The sequence below is a fragment of the Oncorhynchus masou genome, chromosome 29 (assembly GCF_036934945.1).
Source record: "Oncorhynchus masou masou isolate Uvic2021 chromosome 29, UVic_Omas_1.1, whole genome shotgun sequence".
Classification (NCBI taxonomy): Eukaryota; Metazoa; Chordata; class Actinopteri; order Salmoniformes; family Salmonidae; genus Oncorhynchus; species Oncorhynchus masou.
Window position 1 is genome coordinate 83292591 of NC_088240.1, and position 19390 is coordinate 83311980.

Sequence of the window (19390 nt, forward strand, 5' to 3'; positions counted from 1 at the left end):
TAATTTCCCCAATGTCTCTTTGTCTCCTCCTGAAGCTCTGGCATTGGCTTAACAAGCAGGTAATGTTCTGGAGGAGAGCTCTGCTGAGAGAGAGAGAGAGAGAGAACATGAAAGTTTGTGTCTGAAATAATGTCAAAATGAGATTGAAAGAGAGAAGAAGAGGAATAGTGTGTATGAGTGTGAAATAGTCAGAGAACAAAAGAGAGAGAATGATAAAGGAAGGAAGAAAGAGAGTATGTGAAGCAGTGTGAGCGCCCTATAGTAGCTTGGAGTGACGCTGTAACCGTCCACTGTCATCCCTCCATCCTGTCTCCGCCTCTCGCTGACCTCACTTCCTCCCTGCTTCTGTTGTGGTGAAGCTACGGTGGGGCGAGCTCATTTATTGGCTCCTCAACCTTCCTTAGCTTCTCCTCTGTGATTTGATTGGCTGGTTGGCTTCTGAGCGTGTGTGAGGTGCATGGAGAGAAGAGACTGCTTTAGACCAAGCTGAGGGGAGTGCCGGGGGGGGTTGGGATGGGGGGAAGGGCTGCCCCTACTATTACCAAGACAGCGTAGACGCCCCCTTCTATTCCCTAGTTCTGGAAATGAAGAGCTGTACCATGGAGGGCATTAGCAGACCTCCTAAAGAAAGATCTGGGTGGTGTCCTGGGGGTTACATGGGTTTGGGAGGGGTGGGACTGAGCTGGTACTGGATTGGGTTGAGTTGGAGTCTGATCCATATTGGACAGGGGGGGACATCCATATAAATGACTATTCTGTAGTGAAGGCGTTAGATTGGCATCTTTAAAGGGAGACTCAGCCTCGAGCAGCACGGCTGATATTGAGATGAGTGAGATACAAGACTTTGCTTTCACACAGTCACACAGTATCCGCGCATGTTCACAGGTTCGCTTCACACTGATAGAGCTTTCTAGCTACGGGAACAAAACAGAGGAGAAGTTGAGCCTCTCTCCAACGCTCTTAGTTGTTATGGAAATTGACCCACTCGCTGGTTACTTTGTGCATCTACATCATATCGCTGAGTCTACCTTTAAAACAGCAGTTACATCAAACCATTCTGATTCTGACTGGTCTTGAGCTGAGCTTTGCTGTAGTCTATATTTCTGTAGAGTCTATATTGTAGATTTTCTAGTTCTCTCAGCTTCTCGTTCTGTTATGTGTTGACTCAGGATGTGTTTCAACATTCTGCGAGGTTGCCACCATATTGCTTCATGTGCTGTCAGGTCAGTGGCCATGTTGTGTAATACCACTGGGACACTGTCTTACTAATATCTCACCATCACCTCCAGCCTCCTGATGGTAACGTTCAGCATTCTTCCTCAGTGACCTCACACACTCCCAGGTCACTTAGGAAGGCGTCATAATGCTGTCATAAGGTATCATAGGGTTGTTATAAGGCAGGGGACATAGAGAAACCTAAATAGTGGGGAGTGACTGTCCTTCTCTGTGGCCCTTAGAGGAACTGCCTCGTAAAAGTTACAGTAAAGACGTGTAAAGAGATTGCAGACAGAGCAAAGAGATTGCAGACAGAGCACACGTCTCAAACACAGCCCTGGGGTTTAACATGCGTGCACTCATGCATGGTGTGTGGTAGAGTGTGTCTGTGTACACAGGCTGTTCTCAGGATCCAAGATGGCGGCGGTAGGCTGTAGTTCAGACACAGAATGTCTGCCTTGGTCTCTGGTTTCCCAGGGGAGAAGGACACAGGTTTCTCCATGTGTCCAGTCACATCTGCGACAACTCCTAATGGCGGATACTGACTTATGTCTCTCTTTCTCTCTGTCACCTTTCCCTTTCTTTTTTTCTCTCTCTCTCTCTCTCTCTCTCTCTCTCTCTCTCTCTCTCTCTCTCTCTCTCTCTCTCTCTCTCTCTCTCTCTCTCTCTCTCTCTGTGTAGATGGTCATATGGTTAGAACGCTCCCTGGATAAGCTCATCAGTATCTTCATCATCTTCCTGCTGGTGACAGGAACTCTGCTCATGGGTCTCCTGCTCACTGCTATGGTGCGGTACTGTGTGTTCCTCAGAGCTTACCATAGTTTGATTCCTCCTCTTCCACTGTACATACTGTAGCGAATTGAGATATAGGCTATTTTCAGCATAACCTCACTCTCTCTCTCTCTCTCTGTAGGTTCATCATGAGAGTGTTCATATCATAGAGGTCACCAGTAACCTTATCAACGAGACTGTGTCCAGCCATCCAGAATGGGCCAAGTAAGAGACACACACACACACCTTGTACACTTGGCTGTCCATCAATATTGATGAGGATGTTACTCCCAATTGTCACAGAGGTGTGATTACTGTGTGGGGTTGTGGTTGTGCCAGTGGCTGTGCAGGCCAAAGCCAGACCTGCATGGTTTGCCACAGGAGGAGTGTGTTGCCCCTGCTGCTGGGGTTCGTGTGCAGGCCATTGGATTCTCCTCTGTGATTATGTCCTGGGGGTGTGTGACACCCAGGTGGAACACCAGGTATGTCGGTTGCTAGCCAAGTTCTCCAAATTAGACATTGCCAAGGGAGGGGAGGTGTTTGACCATTGATGTGGAAGGTGAGCTCTTCTTGCTGGGGGGTGAGGTGTTGATGTGGGAGGTGAGCTCTTCTTGCTGGGGGTGAGTTGTTGACCATTGATGTGGAAGGTGAGCTCTTCTTGCTGGGGGTGAGGTCTTGCTCTTCTTGCTGGGGGTGAGTTGTGACCATTGATGTGGGAGGTGAGCTCTTCTTGCTGGGGGTGAGTTGTTGATGTTGAAGTTGTTGATGTGGAGGTGAGCTCTTCTTGCTGGGGGGTGAGTTGTTGATGTGGAAGGGTCTTCTTGCTGGGGGTGAGTTGTTGATGTGGAAGGTGAGCTCTTCTTGCTGGGGGTGAGTTGTTGATGTGGAAGGTGAGCTCTTCTTGCTGGGGGGTGAGTTGTTGATGTGGAAGGTGATGTCTTCTTGCTGGGGGGTGAGTTGTTGATGTGGAAGGTGAGCTCTTCTTGCTGGGGGGTGAGTTGTTGATGTGGAAGGTGAGCTCTTCTTGCTGGGGGGTGAGTTGTTGATGTGGAAGGTGATGTCTTCTTGCTGGGGGGTGAGTTGTTGATGTGGGAGGTGAGCTCTTCTTGCTGGGGGGTGAGTTGTTGATGTGGAAGGTGATGTCTTCTTGCTGGGGGTGAGTTGTTGATGTTGAAGGCAGTGTTTTCCATTAGCGTTGGCAGTCAGCTAATCTGTTACAGACTCATTTTCAGAGCTACATTCCACTTCATATTATGATGAGGTACTTTCCTTCTTTACGATCTATTTATAGGACCGACAGTTCACAAAGTGAGTGATTTTCAGAGAGGAAGAGGCAAAGTAAGAGGTCCAATGCGTTTCTATGTTCTTATTTTGGACCTAAGCTTGTCACCTGCCTTCCCATCTTTGGGACAACGACTCCCATTGTTTGGGCAGAGACATGAGCATCTCGTCATTATATACAGATCTGTGGTTGCAGTCAAATGATTTTACACTGAGGGAGAGAGCATGATGCCTGTGAATTTGCACCGTTCATGTAATGTGATGTAATGATGAGGTGAAATTTACGACTTTGCCGAATTATTATTTTCTAACACATTCATGTATTTTCTTTCATGTGTTTCACATAGCCAGCCAGGTGGAGTGGTGGCGCATAGTAGGCTATTCACATAGCCAGCCAGGCGGAGTGGTGGCGCATAGTAGGCTATTTACATAGCCAGCCACGTGGAGTGGTGGCGCACAGTAGGCTATTCACATAGCCAGCCAGGCGGAGTGGTGGCGCATAGTAGGCTATTCACATAGCCAGCCAGGCGGAGTGGTGGCGCATAGTAGGCTATTCACATAGCCAGCCAGGCGGGGTGGTGGCGCATAGTAGGCTATTCACATGAGTGGTGGCGCATAGTAGGCTATTCACATAGCCAGCCAGGCGGAGTGGTGGCGCATAGTAGGCTATTCACATAGCCAGCCAGGCGGAGTGGTGGCGCATAGTAGGCTATTCACATAGCCAGCCAGGCGGAGTGGTGGCGCATAGTAGGTGAGTGGTGGCGCATAGTAGGCTATTCACATAGCCAGCCACGTGGAGTGGTGGCGCATAGTAGGCTATTCACATAGCCAGCCACGTGGAGTGGTGGCGCATAGTAGGCTATTCACATAGCCAGCCAGGCGGAGTGGTGGTGCATAGTAGGCTATTCACATAGCCAGCCAGGCGGAGTGGTGGCGCACAGTAGGCTATTCACATAGCCAGCCAGGCGGAGTGGTGGCGCATAGTAGGCTATTCACATAGCCAGCCACGTGGAGTGGTGGCGCATAGTAGGCTATTCACATAGCCAGCCACGTGGAGTGGTGGCGCATAGTAGGCTATTCACATAGCCAGCCAGGCGGAGTGGTGGCGCATAGTAGGCTATTCACATAGCCAGCCACGTGGAGTGGTGGCGCATAGTAGGCTATTTACATAGCCAGCCAGGCGGAGTGGTGGCGCATAGTAGGCTATTTACATAGCCAGCCAGGCGGAGTGGTGGCGCATAGTAGGCTATTCACATAGCCAGCCAGGCGGAGTGGTGGCGCATAGTAGGCTATTCACATAGCCAGCCACGTGGAGTGGTGGCGCATAGTAGGCTATTCACATAGCCAGCCACGTGGAGTGGTGGCGCATAGTAGGCTATTCACATAGCCAGCCACGTGGAGTGGTGGCGCATAGTAGGCTATTTACATAGCCAGCCAGGCGGAGTGGTGGCGCATAGTAGGCTATTCACATAGCCAGCCACGTGGAGTGGTGGCGCATAGTAGGCTATTCACATAGCCAGCCAGGCGGAGTGGTGGCGCATAGTAGGCTATTCACATAGCCAGCCAGGCGGAGTGGTGGCGCATAGTAGGCTATTCACATAGCAAGCCAGGCGGAGTGGTGGCGCATAGTAGGCTATTCACATAGCCAGCCACGTGGAGTGGTGGCGCATAGTAGGCTATTTACATAGCCAGCCAGGCGGAGAGGTGACGCATAGTAGGCTATTTACATAGCCAGCCAGGCGGAGTGGTGGCGCATAGTAGGCTATTCACATAGCCAGCCAGGCGGAGTGGTGGCGCATAGTAGGCTATTTACATAGCCAGCCACGTAGAGTGGTGGCGCACAGTAGGCTATTTACATAGCCTGCCAGGCGGAGTGGTGGCGCATAGTAGGCTATTCACATAGCCAGCCACGTAGAGTGGTGGCGCACAGTAGGCTATTTACATAGCCAGCCAGGTGGAGTGGTGGCGCACAGTAGGCTATTTACATAGCCAGCCACGTGGAGTGGTGGCGCATAGTAGGCTATTCACATAGCCAGCCAGGCGGAGTGGTGGCGCATAGTAGGCTATTCACATAGCCAGCCAGGCGGAGTGGTGGCGCATAGTAGGCTATTCACATAGCCAGCCAGGCAGAGTGGTGGCGCATAGTAGACTATTTACATAGCCAGCCAGGCAGAGTGGTGGCGCATAGTAGGCTATTCACATAGCCAGCCAGGCGGAGTGGTGGCGCATAGTAGGCTATTTACATAGCCAGCCAGGCGGAGTGGTGGCGCATAGTAGGCTATTCACATAGCCAGCCAGGCGGAGTGGTGGCGCATAGTAGGCTATTCACATAGCCAGCCGTGGAGTGGTGGCGCATAGTAGGCTATTTACATAGCCAGCCAGGCGGAGTGGTGGCGCATAGTAGGCTATTCACATAGCCAGCCAGGCGGAGTGGTGGCGCATAGTAGGCTATTCACATAGCCAGCCACGTGGAGTGGTGGCGCATAGTAGGCTATATACATAGCCAGCCAGGCGGAGAGGTGACGCATAGTAGGCTATTTACATAGCCAGCCAGGCGGAGTGGTGGCGCATAGTAGGCTATTCACATAGCCAGCCAGGCGGAGTGGTGGCGCATAGTAGGCTATTTACATAGCCAGCCACGCGGAGTGGTGGCGCATAGTAGGCTATTTACATAGCCAGCCAGGCGGAGTGGTGGCGCATAGTAGGCTATTCACATAGCCAGCCACGTGGAGTGGTGGCGCACAGTAGGCTATTTACATAGCCAGCCAGGTGGAGTGGTGGCGCACAGTAGGCTATTTACATAGCCAGCCAGGCGGAGTGGTGGCGCATAGTAGGCTATTTACATAGCCAGCCAGGCGGAGTGGTGGCGCATAGTAGGCTATTCACATAGCCAGCCAGGCGGAGTGGTGGCGCATAGTAGGCTATTCACATAGCCAGCCAGGCGGAGTGGTGGCGCATAGTAGGCTATTTACATAGCCAGCCAGGTGGAGTGGTGGCGCACAGTAGGCTATTTACATAGCCAGCCAGGCGGAGTGGTGGCGCATAGTAGGCTATTCACATAGCCAGCCAGGCGGAGTGGTGGCGCATAGTAGGCTATTCACATAGCCAGCCAGGCGGAGTGGTGGCGCATAGTAGGCTATTTACATAGCCAGCCAGGCGGAGTGGTGGCGCATAGTAGGCTATTTACTTAGGCAGCCACGTGGAGTGGTGGCGCATAGTAGGCTATTTACATAGCCAGCCAGGCGGAGTGGTGGCGCATAGTAGGCTATTCACATAGCCAGCCACGTGGAGTGGTGGCGCATAGTAGGCTATTTACTTAGGCAGCCACGCGGAGTGGTGGCGCATAGTAGGCTATTTACATAGCCAGCCAGGCGGAGAGGTGGCGCATAGTAGGCTATTTACATAGCCAGCCAGGCTGAGTGGTGGCGCATAGTAGGCTATTTACATAGTCAGCCAGGCGGAGTGGTGGTGCATAGTAGGCTATTTACTTAGGCACTAGATCTGGGCACGACTGTCTGATTGATTTGCATTCCCAGTAATACATACACTGGCTCGCACATAAAACGTCCTTCATTCAGGCTGAAAAGTTGTCATTTCCCTCCTTCACTATCTTTAATAGTCTTAATAAACTCAATTTTTTCCATCACCATTGGCTGAACGCGCTGTGCAACATCGCTGGCTACTTTTTCTATTTGGCGGCTACTATGTACTTGTGTAAGACACTGGGAAAGGTGGGCTGTTCTTGCTGGGGGGTGAGTTATTGACCATTAATGTGGAAAGTGAGCTCTTCTTGCTGGGGGGTGAGTTGTTGACCAATGATGTGGAAGGTGGGCTTTTCTTGATATATGGTGAGTTGTTGACCAATGATGTGTGTCTTGCTGAGACTGACGGAGTTGTAGACGGAGGAGACAGGCTCAGTGAATGCTACATGAATTCAGGTGGGAGAGGAGATATTGCAAAGATGTGTTGAGTTGAGGTCTTGCTGGTGGCTTGGAGGCACTGGAGGTTGAATAGATTGTCATCCAGCCAGAACTGCTTTATTTACCCAACATTCATCTCTTCATGGTACAGACGGCTCAAAGGCACTCAGCTCTGACAGAGCGGTGGAATGGGCCTGGGGGTTAACTAGGTGAGCAGTGGACTGGGCCTGGGGGTTAACTAGGTGAGCGGTGGACTGGGCCTGGGGGTTAACTAGGTGAGCGGTGGAATGGGCCTGGTGGTTAACTAGGTGAGCAGTGGACTGGGCCTGGGGGTTAACTAGGTGAGCGGTGGACTGGGCCTGGGGGTTAACTAGGTGAGCGGTGGAATGGGCCTGGGGGTTAACTAGGTGAGCAGTGGACTGGGCCTGGGGGTTAACTAGGTGAGCGGTGGAATGGGCCTGGGGGTTAACTAGGTGAGCAGTGGACTGGGCCTGGGGGTTAACTAGGTGAGCAGTGGACTGGGCCTGGGGGTTAACTAGGTGAGCGGTGGACTGGGCCTGGGGGTTAACTAGGTGAGCAGTGGACTGGGCCTGGGGGTTAACTAGGTGAGCAGTGGACTGGGCCTGGGGGTTAACTAGGTGAGCAGTGGACTGGGCCTGGGGGTTAACTAGGTGAGCAGTGGACTGGGCCTGGGGGTTAACTAGGTGAGCAGTGGACTGGGCCTGGGGGTTAACTAGGTGAGCAGTGGACTGGGCCTGGGGGTTAACTAGGTGAGCAGTGGACTGGGCCTCTCATAGACATCACACCACCCTGTGGTGATAACCCCCTGGCTCCTCATAGACATCACACCACCCTGTGGTGATAACCCCCTGGCTCCTCATAGACATCACACCACCCTGTGGTGATAACCCCCTGGCTCCTCATAGACATCACACCACCCTGTGGTGATAACCCCCTGGCTCCTCATAGACATCACACCACCCTGTGGTAATAACCCCCTGGCTCCTCATAGACATCACACCACCCTGTGGTGATAACCCCCTGGCTCCTCATAGACATCACACCACCCTGTGGTGATAACCCCTGGCTCCTCATAGACATCACACCACCCTGTGGTAATAACCCCCTGGCTCCTCATAGACATCACACCACCCTGTGGTGATAACCCCCTGGCTCCTCATAGACATCACACCACCCTGTGGTGATAACCCCCTGGCTCCTCATAGACATCACACCACCCTGTGGTGATAACCCCCTGCCCCTCATAGACATCACACCACCCTGTGGTGATAACCCCCTGGCTCCTCATAGACATCACTCAACAGCTGAACAGGGTGCTTTATTGGTAAATCAGTCCCTGGCTCTTTCTCTCTCCTCCAGTTGGCTCCCTGAGGCACAGGTCATCCAGAAAGCTATGAACTCAGCTGCCACTAACGTCTACCAGCACGGTCGAGAATGGATAACATTCAAGGTAAGAGAGACAACAGGAGAGAGATGGAAAGAGAGGGAGGGGGGTGGAGACACACTGGTAAAATCACTGATTGTGTGTGTGTGGTGTATGTGTAGCTCCATAAGATGCTTGGTGAAAAGGGGAACCACACAGCTGTCATAGAGAAGCAGGTTCTGGAACTGTGGGACAGGCTGTACCACTCCTGGTTTGTCAAGGTAACGCAGGGGGTGGCCTGGTCCATCAGACCATAGTATCGGGGGTTCACATGGTCACATCTTCATGTTTGACTTGAGAATATATAGACTGAAACACTGATTACCCCTTATAAACACAGACCAGAACTACACTATACATTCATGCATGTCTCACTCTTCCAACACCGTCTGCGTGTGTGTGTGTGTGTGCGTGTGTGTGTCTGGGTGCTTACGTGTATGTCTGTGTGTGTGTCTGGGTGCTTACGTGTATGTCTGTGTGTGTGTGCGCACGTGTGTGCGTGTCTGTGTGGTTACATGTATGTCTGTGTGTGTGTCTGTGTGCTTACATGTATGTCTGTATGGCATTTCTGTCTCAGAATGTAACCCATACAGGAGGGCGTAACCGTAGTGGTGGTCAGAAGCTTGTCCAGAGACAGAACAGCTGGCTGGGAGAGATCTTAGACTGGCAGGACATTGCCTCCTTCGCTCAGGAGAACATAGAAACACTGCTCTCTGTGAGTACACGTGTGTGTGTGTGTGTGTGTGTGTGTGTGTGTGTGTGTGTGTGTGTGTGTGTGTGTGTGTGTGTGTGTGTGTGTGTGTGTGTGTGTGTAACGTGTGTATTCTCTGTTATAGATAGTGGAGTCTCTGTGGGTGGTGATGAGTCGGAACGTTGGACTGCTGATCTCCACAACGACCACACTCCTCACTGTCCTCTTCCACAGCGGCACAGCTCTACTCAACTTCGCCCTCAGCCTGGTAACACACACACACACACACACACATATAGCTCTCTCTGTGTGCCTCCCCCTTCATACCTTAATATTTACACTGTTGTGTGTGTCCTTTTGTGTGTTTATGTGTAGGTGATATTCCTGACCACGTTGTTCTACCTGCTGAGTTCCAGTGGAGAGTACTACGAGCCTGTCAAATGGGTGATCAGCCTCACTCCTCTGTCCCAGCCCGGACCATCCTCTAACATCATAGGACAGTCTGTAGAGGAGGCCATCAGGTACACACACAGCACACACACACACGCACAGTCTTGTACAGTAACCTTGTGGGGACACACAATTCAGTCCCATTCTAAATCCTATTTTCCCTAACCCGTAACACTTACCCTAACCCGTACACTTACCCTAACCCATACACTTACACTAACCATAACTATAACCCTCAAATTAAACCAAAAACCTAACCTGAACACTAAACCTAACCCTAGCTCCTAAACCTAACCCGAGCTCCTAAACCTAACCCTAGCTCCTAAACCTAACCCTAGTTCCTAAACCTAACCCTAGCTCTTAAACCTAACCTGAACACTAAACCTAACCCTAGTTCCTAAACCTAACCCTAGCTCCTAAACCTAACCCTAGCTCCTAAATCTAACCCTAGCTCCTAAACCTAGCTCTTAAACCTAACCTAACCTTAGCTCCTAAACCTAACCCTAGCTCCTTAAACCTAACCCTAGCTCCTAAACCTAACCCTAGCTCCTAAACCTAACCTTAGCTCCTACACCTAACCTTAGCTCCTACACCTAAACTTCTGGTCCCCACAAGAATATTTCCAAACACGTCCACACACTGCACACATTTGACATTTGAAATATTATAACATATATTTGTTTAATTGTGTGTGTTTTAGAGGGGTGTTTGATGCCTCTCTGAAGATGGCAGGGTTCTATGGTCTCTACACCTGGCTGACACACACCATCTTCGGCATCCACATCGTCTTCATCCCCTCTGGTGAGTGTGTTCAAAACTGACTGATTAAATAGAACATCTTAACTTGCTGATGTTTGACTGACTAGACTGGAGACGAGGAAAACCCTCCTTGTGTCCAAACTATTAGATGAATAACTTGTATAACAGGACTGTTCTATTCCAGTCTTCTGTCTTACTATTGTCAAACATGTTCCATGTGTCCTCTTCCCTCGCCCCCTTCAGCCCTGGCAGCTATCCTGGGTGCAGTGCCATTCCTGGGGACGTACTGGGCAGCGCTGCCCGCTGTGTGTGACCTGTGGCTGGCCCAGGGAGAGGGGGTCAAAGCCTTGCTACTGCTACTCTTCCATCTGCTGCCCACCTACTTCGTAGACACAGCCATCTACTCCGATATATCAGGGTACGAGTGTGTGTGTGTGTGTGTGTGTGTGTGTGTGTGTGTGTGTGTGTGTGTGTGTGTGTGTGTGTGTGTGTGTGTGTGTGTGTGTATACGTGTTTGTGCTTATTCACTGTTTATGAGATCAGTGTGTAAGAGAGAGAAATCTAATCTGTTATGATATTAAAGTAAGTGTGTGTTGATGTCTGTCTCCCCCCACAGTGGTGGCCACCCGTATCTGACTGGTCTAGCAGTGGCAGGAGGAGCATACTATCTGGGTCTGGAGGGGGCGATCATCGGTCCTATCCTGCTCTGTATCCTGGTGGTAGCCTCCAACATCTACAGTGCCATGCTGATGAGCCCCAACTCTGCCCAGCCCACCCCTGTACAGTCTACCTGGCCACAACACCCTGCCAGGTCCTTCATGGACACCACTCCCTCGGTGCTGAAGAGGGTGAGCGAGTGAGAGGTGGAGTGTCTCCTGGTTTCTCATTGGCTGGGTGCCTGTCCCTTGGCTTCTTATAGGCTGATTACCTGGGAGAAGCACCCTTTCCTCCCTTGTGCTCCTCCCGAGCTCTACGGGATCTCCCAGGCGGAGTGGCAGGGTGTGAGGGGAGGTTACCCACGATGCCATCAGCCTGATGAAGCTACTTTTCAGACCATGGAGTCGAGACCCTCCACTCCCCCAACACATATGAGACCATAGAAAAGATTTACATTACAAATCAAATAAATGGTCCACAATATGTATACTGGGCCACCATATTAATACTGAATGTTTAATCATCTGGCAGAACGCGGTGCCTCTTTCAGTGCTCCACACATTCAGCAATGGGAAAGATTATTGTGCCGCAATAAGGGATGGGACATGTGGATTGTAGAACATGGGTCTCTTCTATCCATTCTATGTACACATATAAGACCCCCTAGTACCAAATCTACAGACCTGCCTAAGGTGGGATGTATCTTTCTCCCCCAATCCTTTCTGCCCCCTCTACCTGGCACTTTTGTGAAGGTTAAAGTTCAGAATGGGTCACACGTTGTACGCTGCAATGGAGCACTGAGTCAATTAACTAACCCTGGAGAGCTACTGGATGGGCAGGGTTTAGTTCCAGCCCAGCATTAACACATCTGATTCAAGTAATGCAGGATTTAATAAGGGAACTAAAGCCTGTACCACACTGGTGCCCTCCAGATGCCACCAATATTAACACTTAGCGTTTTTGGTTTTTATCATCTTTACTGTTCTCATTAATATAATACTGTTTTATTATCTCTATGGTTACGTGTTGTATGATGCATTGTCATGCTTGGGAGTTCTGTTGATGTGGCAATGAGTACTGTATGCAGGCACTTCCTGTGCTGAGAGGTGGAACTTCCTGTGTTGATGTTTTTACATTTAAAAACAGATTAGTTTTCAGCTCAAGTTTATGTTTTGCTCTCTAACACATGCGGAGGGGGCGATCATCTACAGCACACACACACACACACACACACACACACACACACACACACACACACACACACACACACACACACACACACACACACACACACACACACACACACACACACACACACACACACACACACACACACACACACACACACACACACACACACACACACACACACACACACAGGTTGATGTCAGTGCTGCTGTAAGGTGAATGTAATCTAAAGGGCTGTAGTTGTTACATGTCACGGTAATACGGTAGTGGTTCCTGGCCTGTACTAACTACATGCTATTATAATCTATCACATACATACCCCGGGTTACACACACACACACATTCACTCCACATTTATGGGAGGAGGATGAACTTTCACATTATAAATGTAACTGTTTACACCAAGTAAACGATGTACAGGTATGTATTCTGATTGAGTACTCTGTATGTGAAGCACGACATCATCTTATGTGGCCAAAGCGTTAGCTGTCTGAGGTTGGGAGGACTGGTTATTTATCCTGAGACGGTTGGAGTCCTACTGTTGGCTCACTTCCCTCACCTCACACTGACGTCACCTGACCCTGGAACACACTGAGACAATAAACATGACTGTTTGAACTCAGATGGTGTCCTCCTGGTGTTGCTCAACAATAACAACTCCTTCATTTTCAGGCTGATCATCACATACATTTTGTTCTATTTTCCCTCAACAATCAATCGTTAACCAAACTGATTTGAGCATTATAGGCAAACACTTGATATTGAAGTCATTGTCTAAACAAGTCACAGAGCACGACAGAGGGGGATGGGGACGTTCCCACTCTGCAGAGAGGGGATGGGGACGCTCCCACTCTGCAGAGGGGGATGGGGACGCTCCCACTCTGCAGAGGGGGGATGGGGACGCTCCCACTCTGCAGAGGGGGGATGGGGACGTTCCCACTCTGCAGAGGGGGGATGGGGACGTTCCCACTCTGCAGAGGGGGATGGGGACGCTCCCACTCTGCAGAGGGGGATGGGGACGCTCCCACTCTGCAGAGAGGGGATGGGGACGCTCCCACTCTGCAGAGAGGGGATGGGGACGTTCCCACTCTGCAGAGAGGGGATGGGGACGCTCCCACTCTGCAGAGAGGGGATGGGGACGCTCCCACTCTGCAGAGAGGGGATGGGGACGCTCCCACTCTGCAGAGAGGGGATGGGGACGCTCCCACTCTGCAGAGAGGGGATGGGGACGCTCCCACTCTGCAGAGAGGGGATGGGGACGTTCCCACTGCAGAGAGGGGATGGGGACGCTCCCACTCTGCAGAGGGGGGATGGGGACGTTCCCACACTGCAGAGGGGGGATGGGGACGCTCCCACTCTGCAGAGAGGGGATGGGGACGCTCCCACTCTGCAGAGAGGGGATGGGGACGCTCCCACTCTGCAGAGAGGGGATGGGGACGCTCCCACTCTGCAGAGAGGGGATGGGGACGCTCCCACTCTGCAGAGAGGGGATGGGGACGCTCCCACTCTGCAGAGAGGGGATGGGGACGCTCCCACTCTGCAGAGAGGGGATGGGGACGCTCCCACTCTGCAGAGAGGGGATGGGGACGCTCCCACTCTGCAGAGAGGGGATGGGGACGCTCCCACTCTGCAGAGAGGGGATGGGGACGCTCCCACTCTGCAGAGAGGGGATGGGGACGCTCCCACTCTGCAGAGAGGGGATGGGGACGCTCCCACTCTGCAGAGAGGGGATGGGGACGCTCCCACTCTGCAGAGAGGGGATGGGGACGCTCCCACTCTGCAGAGAGGGGATGGGGACGTTCCCACTCTGCAGAGAGGGGATGGGGACGCTCCCACTCTGCAGAGAGGGGATGGGGACGCTCCCACTCTGCAGAGAGGGGATGGGGACGCTCCCACTCTGCAGAGAGGGGATGGGGACGCTCCCACTCTGCAGAGAGGGGATGGGGACGCTCCCACTCTGCAGAGTGCACTGGAACTTATCCCTAGAGAGATACATCGTTCAATAAAAACATCAATCAATGCACTTATTGATCGATTCTATTTAGTTTTCTAATAAGGCTACTCACACCATACATTAACCTGTTGGATAACACATTTCAAAGGGCAGAAAGACAAACAGATGTACAAACCACATTAATAAAATAACAATGACAAATGACTAAACATTTCTATTTTTCCTGCAGCATTTCTTAAGGCTATTTACACTAAAAACACAGAGAGAAAAAATGCTGATTTAGAGTCCTGAAGTCAGGCTGTGTCCATGTTCCAACACGTCCTTTCACTTTCAGATTGTGCCCACTTGGTCAGATATGCATCTACACATGGTATTAAAATGTGCCTTTCATCCGTCCACTGTGTCGGCATAGTGACCATATTTCCTTGTCCCTTCTTGTATGCAAATGATTTTGAAATGGTCTCTTGTATTCTACTATTCGACAGTAAGTTGAGAACCCGACTTAAGTTCATTAGTTGTTGTTTTTTTAGGGGGGGGGGGGGGTGATCCGAGGGCCTTCAAAAGGGGGCCTGATTTAGAGGGTGGGATGATGATGATTTAAATGGTTTTACTGTCCGGATCCATCTACACTTGTAAATATATTCAGACACAATGGGTGCCTGTCTGCCTCCGGAGGTGGGAAGGAAGATCTGATCACAATCAGGTAATGTGTTTTTTGATTGTCTGCACCTGTCTAAAAATGTAGGCACAATCAGAATGTGGACAAGATCAGGACAAAGCTATGTTTTAGCTCCAGGTATAAACAGGACTAGAACATGTGTGCTGGAGCAGGAGGTGACTTGCCTGAGGACTCAGAACTGTCTTACTCTGCACAGGGTAATAGCTGAGTCAAGGCCATAGCACCATGTAACGTGGCTCAGTGAAGGTGGCGTGGAATGTGTGCAGGTGGGTCAGTGTGTCAGAGGAAACACTGTAGGAGGACAGGGTACCACCTTGCCAATCCAGATACACTCCTACTCTGCGGGAGCTGGAGGACGGTAAAATGATGGGGGTGCTCTTTATGTTATGAAAGGTATCATAGGACTTGTCATTGCAGTACAAACTCCAGGACATGTCATCGTAGCCAATCACACAGACATTATTCCCTCCTTTCCTAACAAGTCTTCTATATGTCAGCCCTACATAAGCCCCATAACCCTCTCACTCTGCCTCCCAGTAGCAGCGCCCAGAAAGAGGCTCTCTACACAGCATCTGAGTCCACTGGTCAAACCTCTCTGGGTGCTCAGGATAGTTTTTCTGATGTCCTTTGGAGTCATGCACCACCTTCCTGTTCCCCCGAGTCAGGTACAGTTGAGGGTGTATGGTGTTGAGGTCTGGTGTGAGCTCACAGGCATCTGATGATACATAACACATAAAGATAATAGTTTGGCATTGCTGTGTAGTTTTATTTCAAGTTATTTAGATCATAAAGTATTGGTAACATTTTTGAAAATCAAGTATAAGTATATTCCAAATAAATGTTATCCCTGGGTAACATTAAACAACAGTAATTTTACTCTGATTCCAAATGGTATTGAGACTTTTCTCAGTGCTGATTTTAACCAGCACTCTGAATCATGGTTCACACTGGAAGAACAGCAGAAGAACAGACAGTTAGAATCAAGGACTTATCTTTTGATGGGAAATAATAACCAATGTTAATGTTTTTACCTGAGTGTTTGCAGTTTATAGCGTGGATCCTCCAGTAGAGTAGAGAGCAGTTTCCCTGAGTCTCCAGGGTTATTGTAGCTCAGGTCCAACTCTCTCAGGTGGGAGGGATTTGAGCTGACAGCTGAAGCTAGAAAAGCCCAACCTTCCTCTGTGACTCCACAGAATGACAGCCTGCAGAAAGAAACATCTCACTCCCAGAGAAATATACACTCATGTCATCTAGATGTTCAATAAATAAGAGTCTACCAGATTGGTCGTGAATATTTAGTATAATATTATCATTTTTTGAGAAAGTATGTGTACATAATCTCAGAATATTAACTGTAAGGGGTACAGTTAGGGTAGGGTCAACAGTAAGGTTAGATAATAAACACAGTGTGAAAGACTAACCTAAGTATCTTTAGTTTACAACTTGGATTCCCCAGTCCAACAGAGAGTTGTATCCCTCCTGAATCCTGCAGGTCACTGTCACTCAGGTCCAGCTCTATCAGACTTGAGTTTGAGCAGAAAACTGAAGCCAATGCTTTACTGTTTTTGATGTGACATTGCTTCAGCCTGAAGAGAAAGTAAGAGTGATTGAAATTCATATGGGGTCATCATAAACTTTATGAACAGCTCTTGAAACTTTATTTCATACAATTTGACCCGATTCCTGGATTTGTTGTTTACTTGAGTTTCTCCAGTGGACAGAGTGGATTCTTCAGTCCAGCAGAGAGCAGCTCCATTCCTGAATCCTGTAGGTCATTGTCACTCAGGTCCAGCTCTCTCAGGTGTGAGGAGTCTGAGCGGAGAACTGAGGCCAATGACACAGCATTTCTCTGTGAGGTTTCATCCATTCAGCCTTAGGAAGAAAAATACCACTCACTATGTGTTAAGAAATCAACCCATATCTTTGTTTATATTAGTGTACTGTCTGATGACAAACGTTTTAATTTAAAGTACTTACGGAGCTGTTCTGGATGCCTTGACCACTGGCAGCAGCCTCACAAGACCTTCATCTGATCTGATGTACTTCTTCAGGTCAAACACATCCAGCTCCTCTTCTGAGGTCAGCAACACAAAGAGAAGAGCTGACCACTGTGCAGGAGAGAGTTCTTCTTCAGAGAGACTTCCTGAGCTCACGTAGCTTTGAATCTCCTCTACTAGTGAATGGTCATTTAGCTCATTCAGACAGTGGAACAGATTGATGCATCTCTCTGGAGAGGGATTCTCTCTGAACTTCTCCTTGATGTATCTGACTGTTTTCTCATTGGTATCTGAGCTGCTTCCTGTCTGTGTCAGAAGGCCTCGAAGAAGAGTCTGATTGGACTCCAGTGAAAGGCCGAGAAAGAAGCGGTGGAAAAGGTCCAGATGTCCCTTCTCACTCTGTAAGGCCTTGTCCACTGCACTCTTGTAGAGGATTGTTACAGCTGTGTCTTTGGCTGTCTGAAGTTTCCTGGTTGTGTTTTGTTCAGACATTTACAGTGTCATTGTTGAATGTGAGAAACATGTATAAAGCTGCCAGAAACTCTTGAATGCTCAGACGCACAAAGCAGTAGACCTTCTCCTGGTGCAGCCCAAGCTCCTCTCTAAAGATCTCTGTGCAGACTTCTGAGTACACTGACACTTCTGTGACATCAATGCCACACTCTCTCAGGTCTTCCTCATAGAAGATCAGATTGCCCTTTTCCAGCTGCGGAAAAGCCTGTTTTCCCAGTGCTAGGATGGTAGTTTAATTCCAATAACGATCCAATGCAAGATCTCCAAGATACTTCTGACCACTCTGTTTGGTCTGAAACACCAGGAATTGTGTGTACATTTGAGTCAGAGTCTTGGGCAAATCTTCACTTTCTGCTTCACGCAACATTTCCTCGAGAACTGTGGCTGAAATCCAACTGAAGACTGGTATGTGGCACATGATGTAAATGCTCCTTGAAGATTTCAAATGCTTTATGATTTTGTTGGCCAGGTTCACATCACAGATTCTCTTCCTGAAGTACTCTTCTTTCTGTGGGTCGTTAAACCCTCGTTCTTCTGTGACACGGTCAACACATTCAGGAAGGATCTGATTGGCTGCTGCAAGTCGAGAGGTGATCCAGAGGAGAGAAGAGGGAAGGAGATTTCCCTTGATGAGGTTTGTCAGTAGGACATGCATTGAAGTTGGCTCTGTGACATCACAACAGCACTCATTATTCTGAAAGTCTAGAGGAAGTCGACACTCATCCAGACCATCAAAGACAAACAGAACTTTGTACTTTTCAAAGTCTGTTATCCCTGATTCTTTAGTTTCTATGAAGAAGTGATTGAGAAGTTCAACCAAGCTGTGTTTTTCTTCATCAGATTCAGCTCCCGAAAAGGGAGTGAAAATATCAAGTGGACATCATGATTTGCTTTTTCTTCAGCCCAGTCTAGAATGAACTTTGCATGGAGACCATTTTTCCAATGCCAGCGACTCCCTTTGTCAGCACTGTTCTGATACATTTGTCTTGTCCAGGTAAGGGTTTATAGATGTTGTTGTACTTGATTGGTATCTCGTGTTGACGCTCATCTAGATGACATCTCAATCTGTCTCACTTCATGTTCCATATTGACCTGTCCACTTCCACCCTCCGTGATATAGAGCTCTGTGTAGATCTAATTGAGAAGGGTTGGGTTTCCCTGTTTTGCTATTCCCTCAAAGACACGCTCACACCTCCTCTTCATGTTGGACTTGAGTCTAAGTTGGCACACATTAAGCTCACCCAAAAGACCTGACAATTTAAATATCATTAATGTTAACGTGTTGCTTCAGATACATTCAGGGTTACAAGCAGCTATCTATTACAGTGTATACTTTCAACCAAACAACAGTATATGCCTCTCTTATACGTTGTGTGCTTTTGCAAACAGAATAGCTCAAAGAAGAGAAATTAAATATAGACATGTAGATTAGGGAGAGTGTATTTGCAGAAGTTCTCCGTGACATTCCTCTCTGTGCATACATGGGGTTCATTCTTCAAAGGCTGGTGCATTTGGGCATGGCATTTCAGAAAGAAAAAAATAATGTTTCTAGATTTAAAACATCTTCCCATTCTAAATCAACTAATATGGCAGCTTAATGACTTTGAATAATTGTTCTATTATGATAACATTGTGCCACCAGTAGGAGTACTAACACAAATTACACATTTTTGGTAATTGAGAATGTTCTCGAATGGAGGCCACAGATGCTAAAATATAAGGTAATGTACCCTTAAAGAAATGATTTACTAAAGTCATAGGATTACTTATTTAGCTCACAATGTAATTTCCCTTAATTTAAATTGAGGAACACCAATGACACTGTGTATTTAGACAACAAATTATCTACGGAATCCTCAAATTGATGACCT

The 19390-nt window shown here is 49.0% G+C and overlaps 1 protein-coding gene and 1 pseudogene across 2 annotated transcripts in view; one reads left to right on the forward strand and one right to left on the reverse strand.

Moving 5' to 3' along the window:
* Positions 1-12998, forward strand: part of tmem245 (transmembrane protein 245) — an 18115-nt gene extending 5117 nt beyond the window's left edge. Inside the window, exons 6-16 of one of the 2 annotated variants that reach the window (XM_064946591.1) lie at positions 36-59; positions 1897-2001; positions 2129-2211; positions 8568-8658; positions 8754-8852; positions 9209-9346; positions 9468-9590; positions 9698-9843; positions 10473-10573; positions 10775-10949; positions 11148-12998. In XM_064946591.1, the coding sequence (XP_064802663.1) occupies positions 36-59; positions 1897-2001; positions 2129-2211; positions 8568-8658; positions 8754-8852; positions 9209-9346; positions 9468-9590; positions 9698-9843; positions 10473-10573; positions 10775-10949; positions 11148-11391 (1329 nt within the window). In that variant the 3' untranslated portion in view covers positions 11392-12998. The remainder of the gene's footprint in view (positions 1-35; positions 60-1896; positions 2002-2128; positions 2212-8567; positions 8659-8753; positions 8853-9208; positions 9347-9467; positions 9591-9697; positions 9844-10472; positions 10574-10774; positions 10950-11147) is intronic. The other variant, XM_064946590.1, reaches the window with a different exon arrangement.
* A 1418-nt stretch (positions 12999-14416) lies between these two features.
* LOC135520800 (NACHT, LRR and PYD domains-containing protein 12-like) lies at positions 14417-19100 on the reverse strand (annotated as a pseudogene).
* Positions 19101-19390: the final 290 nt, after the last annotated feature.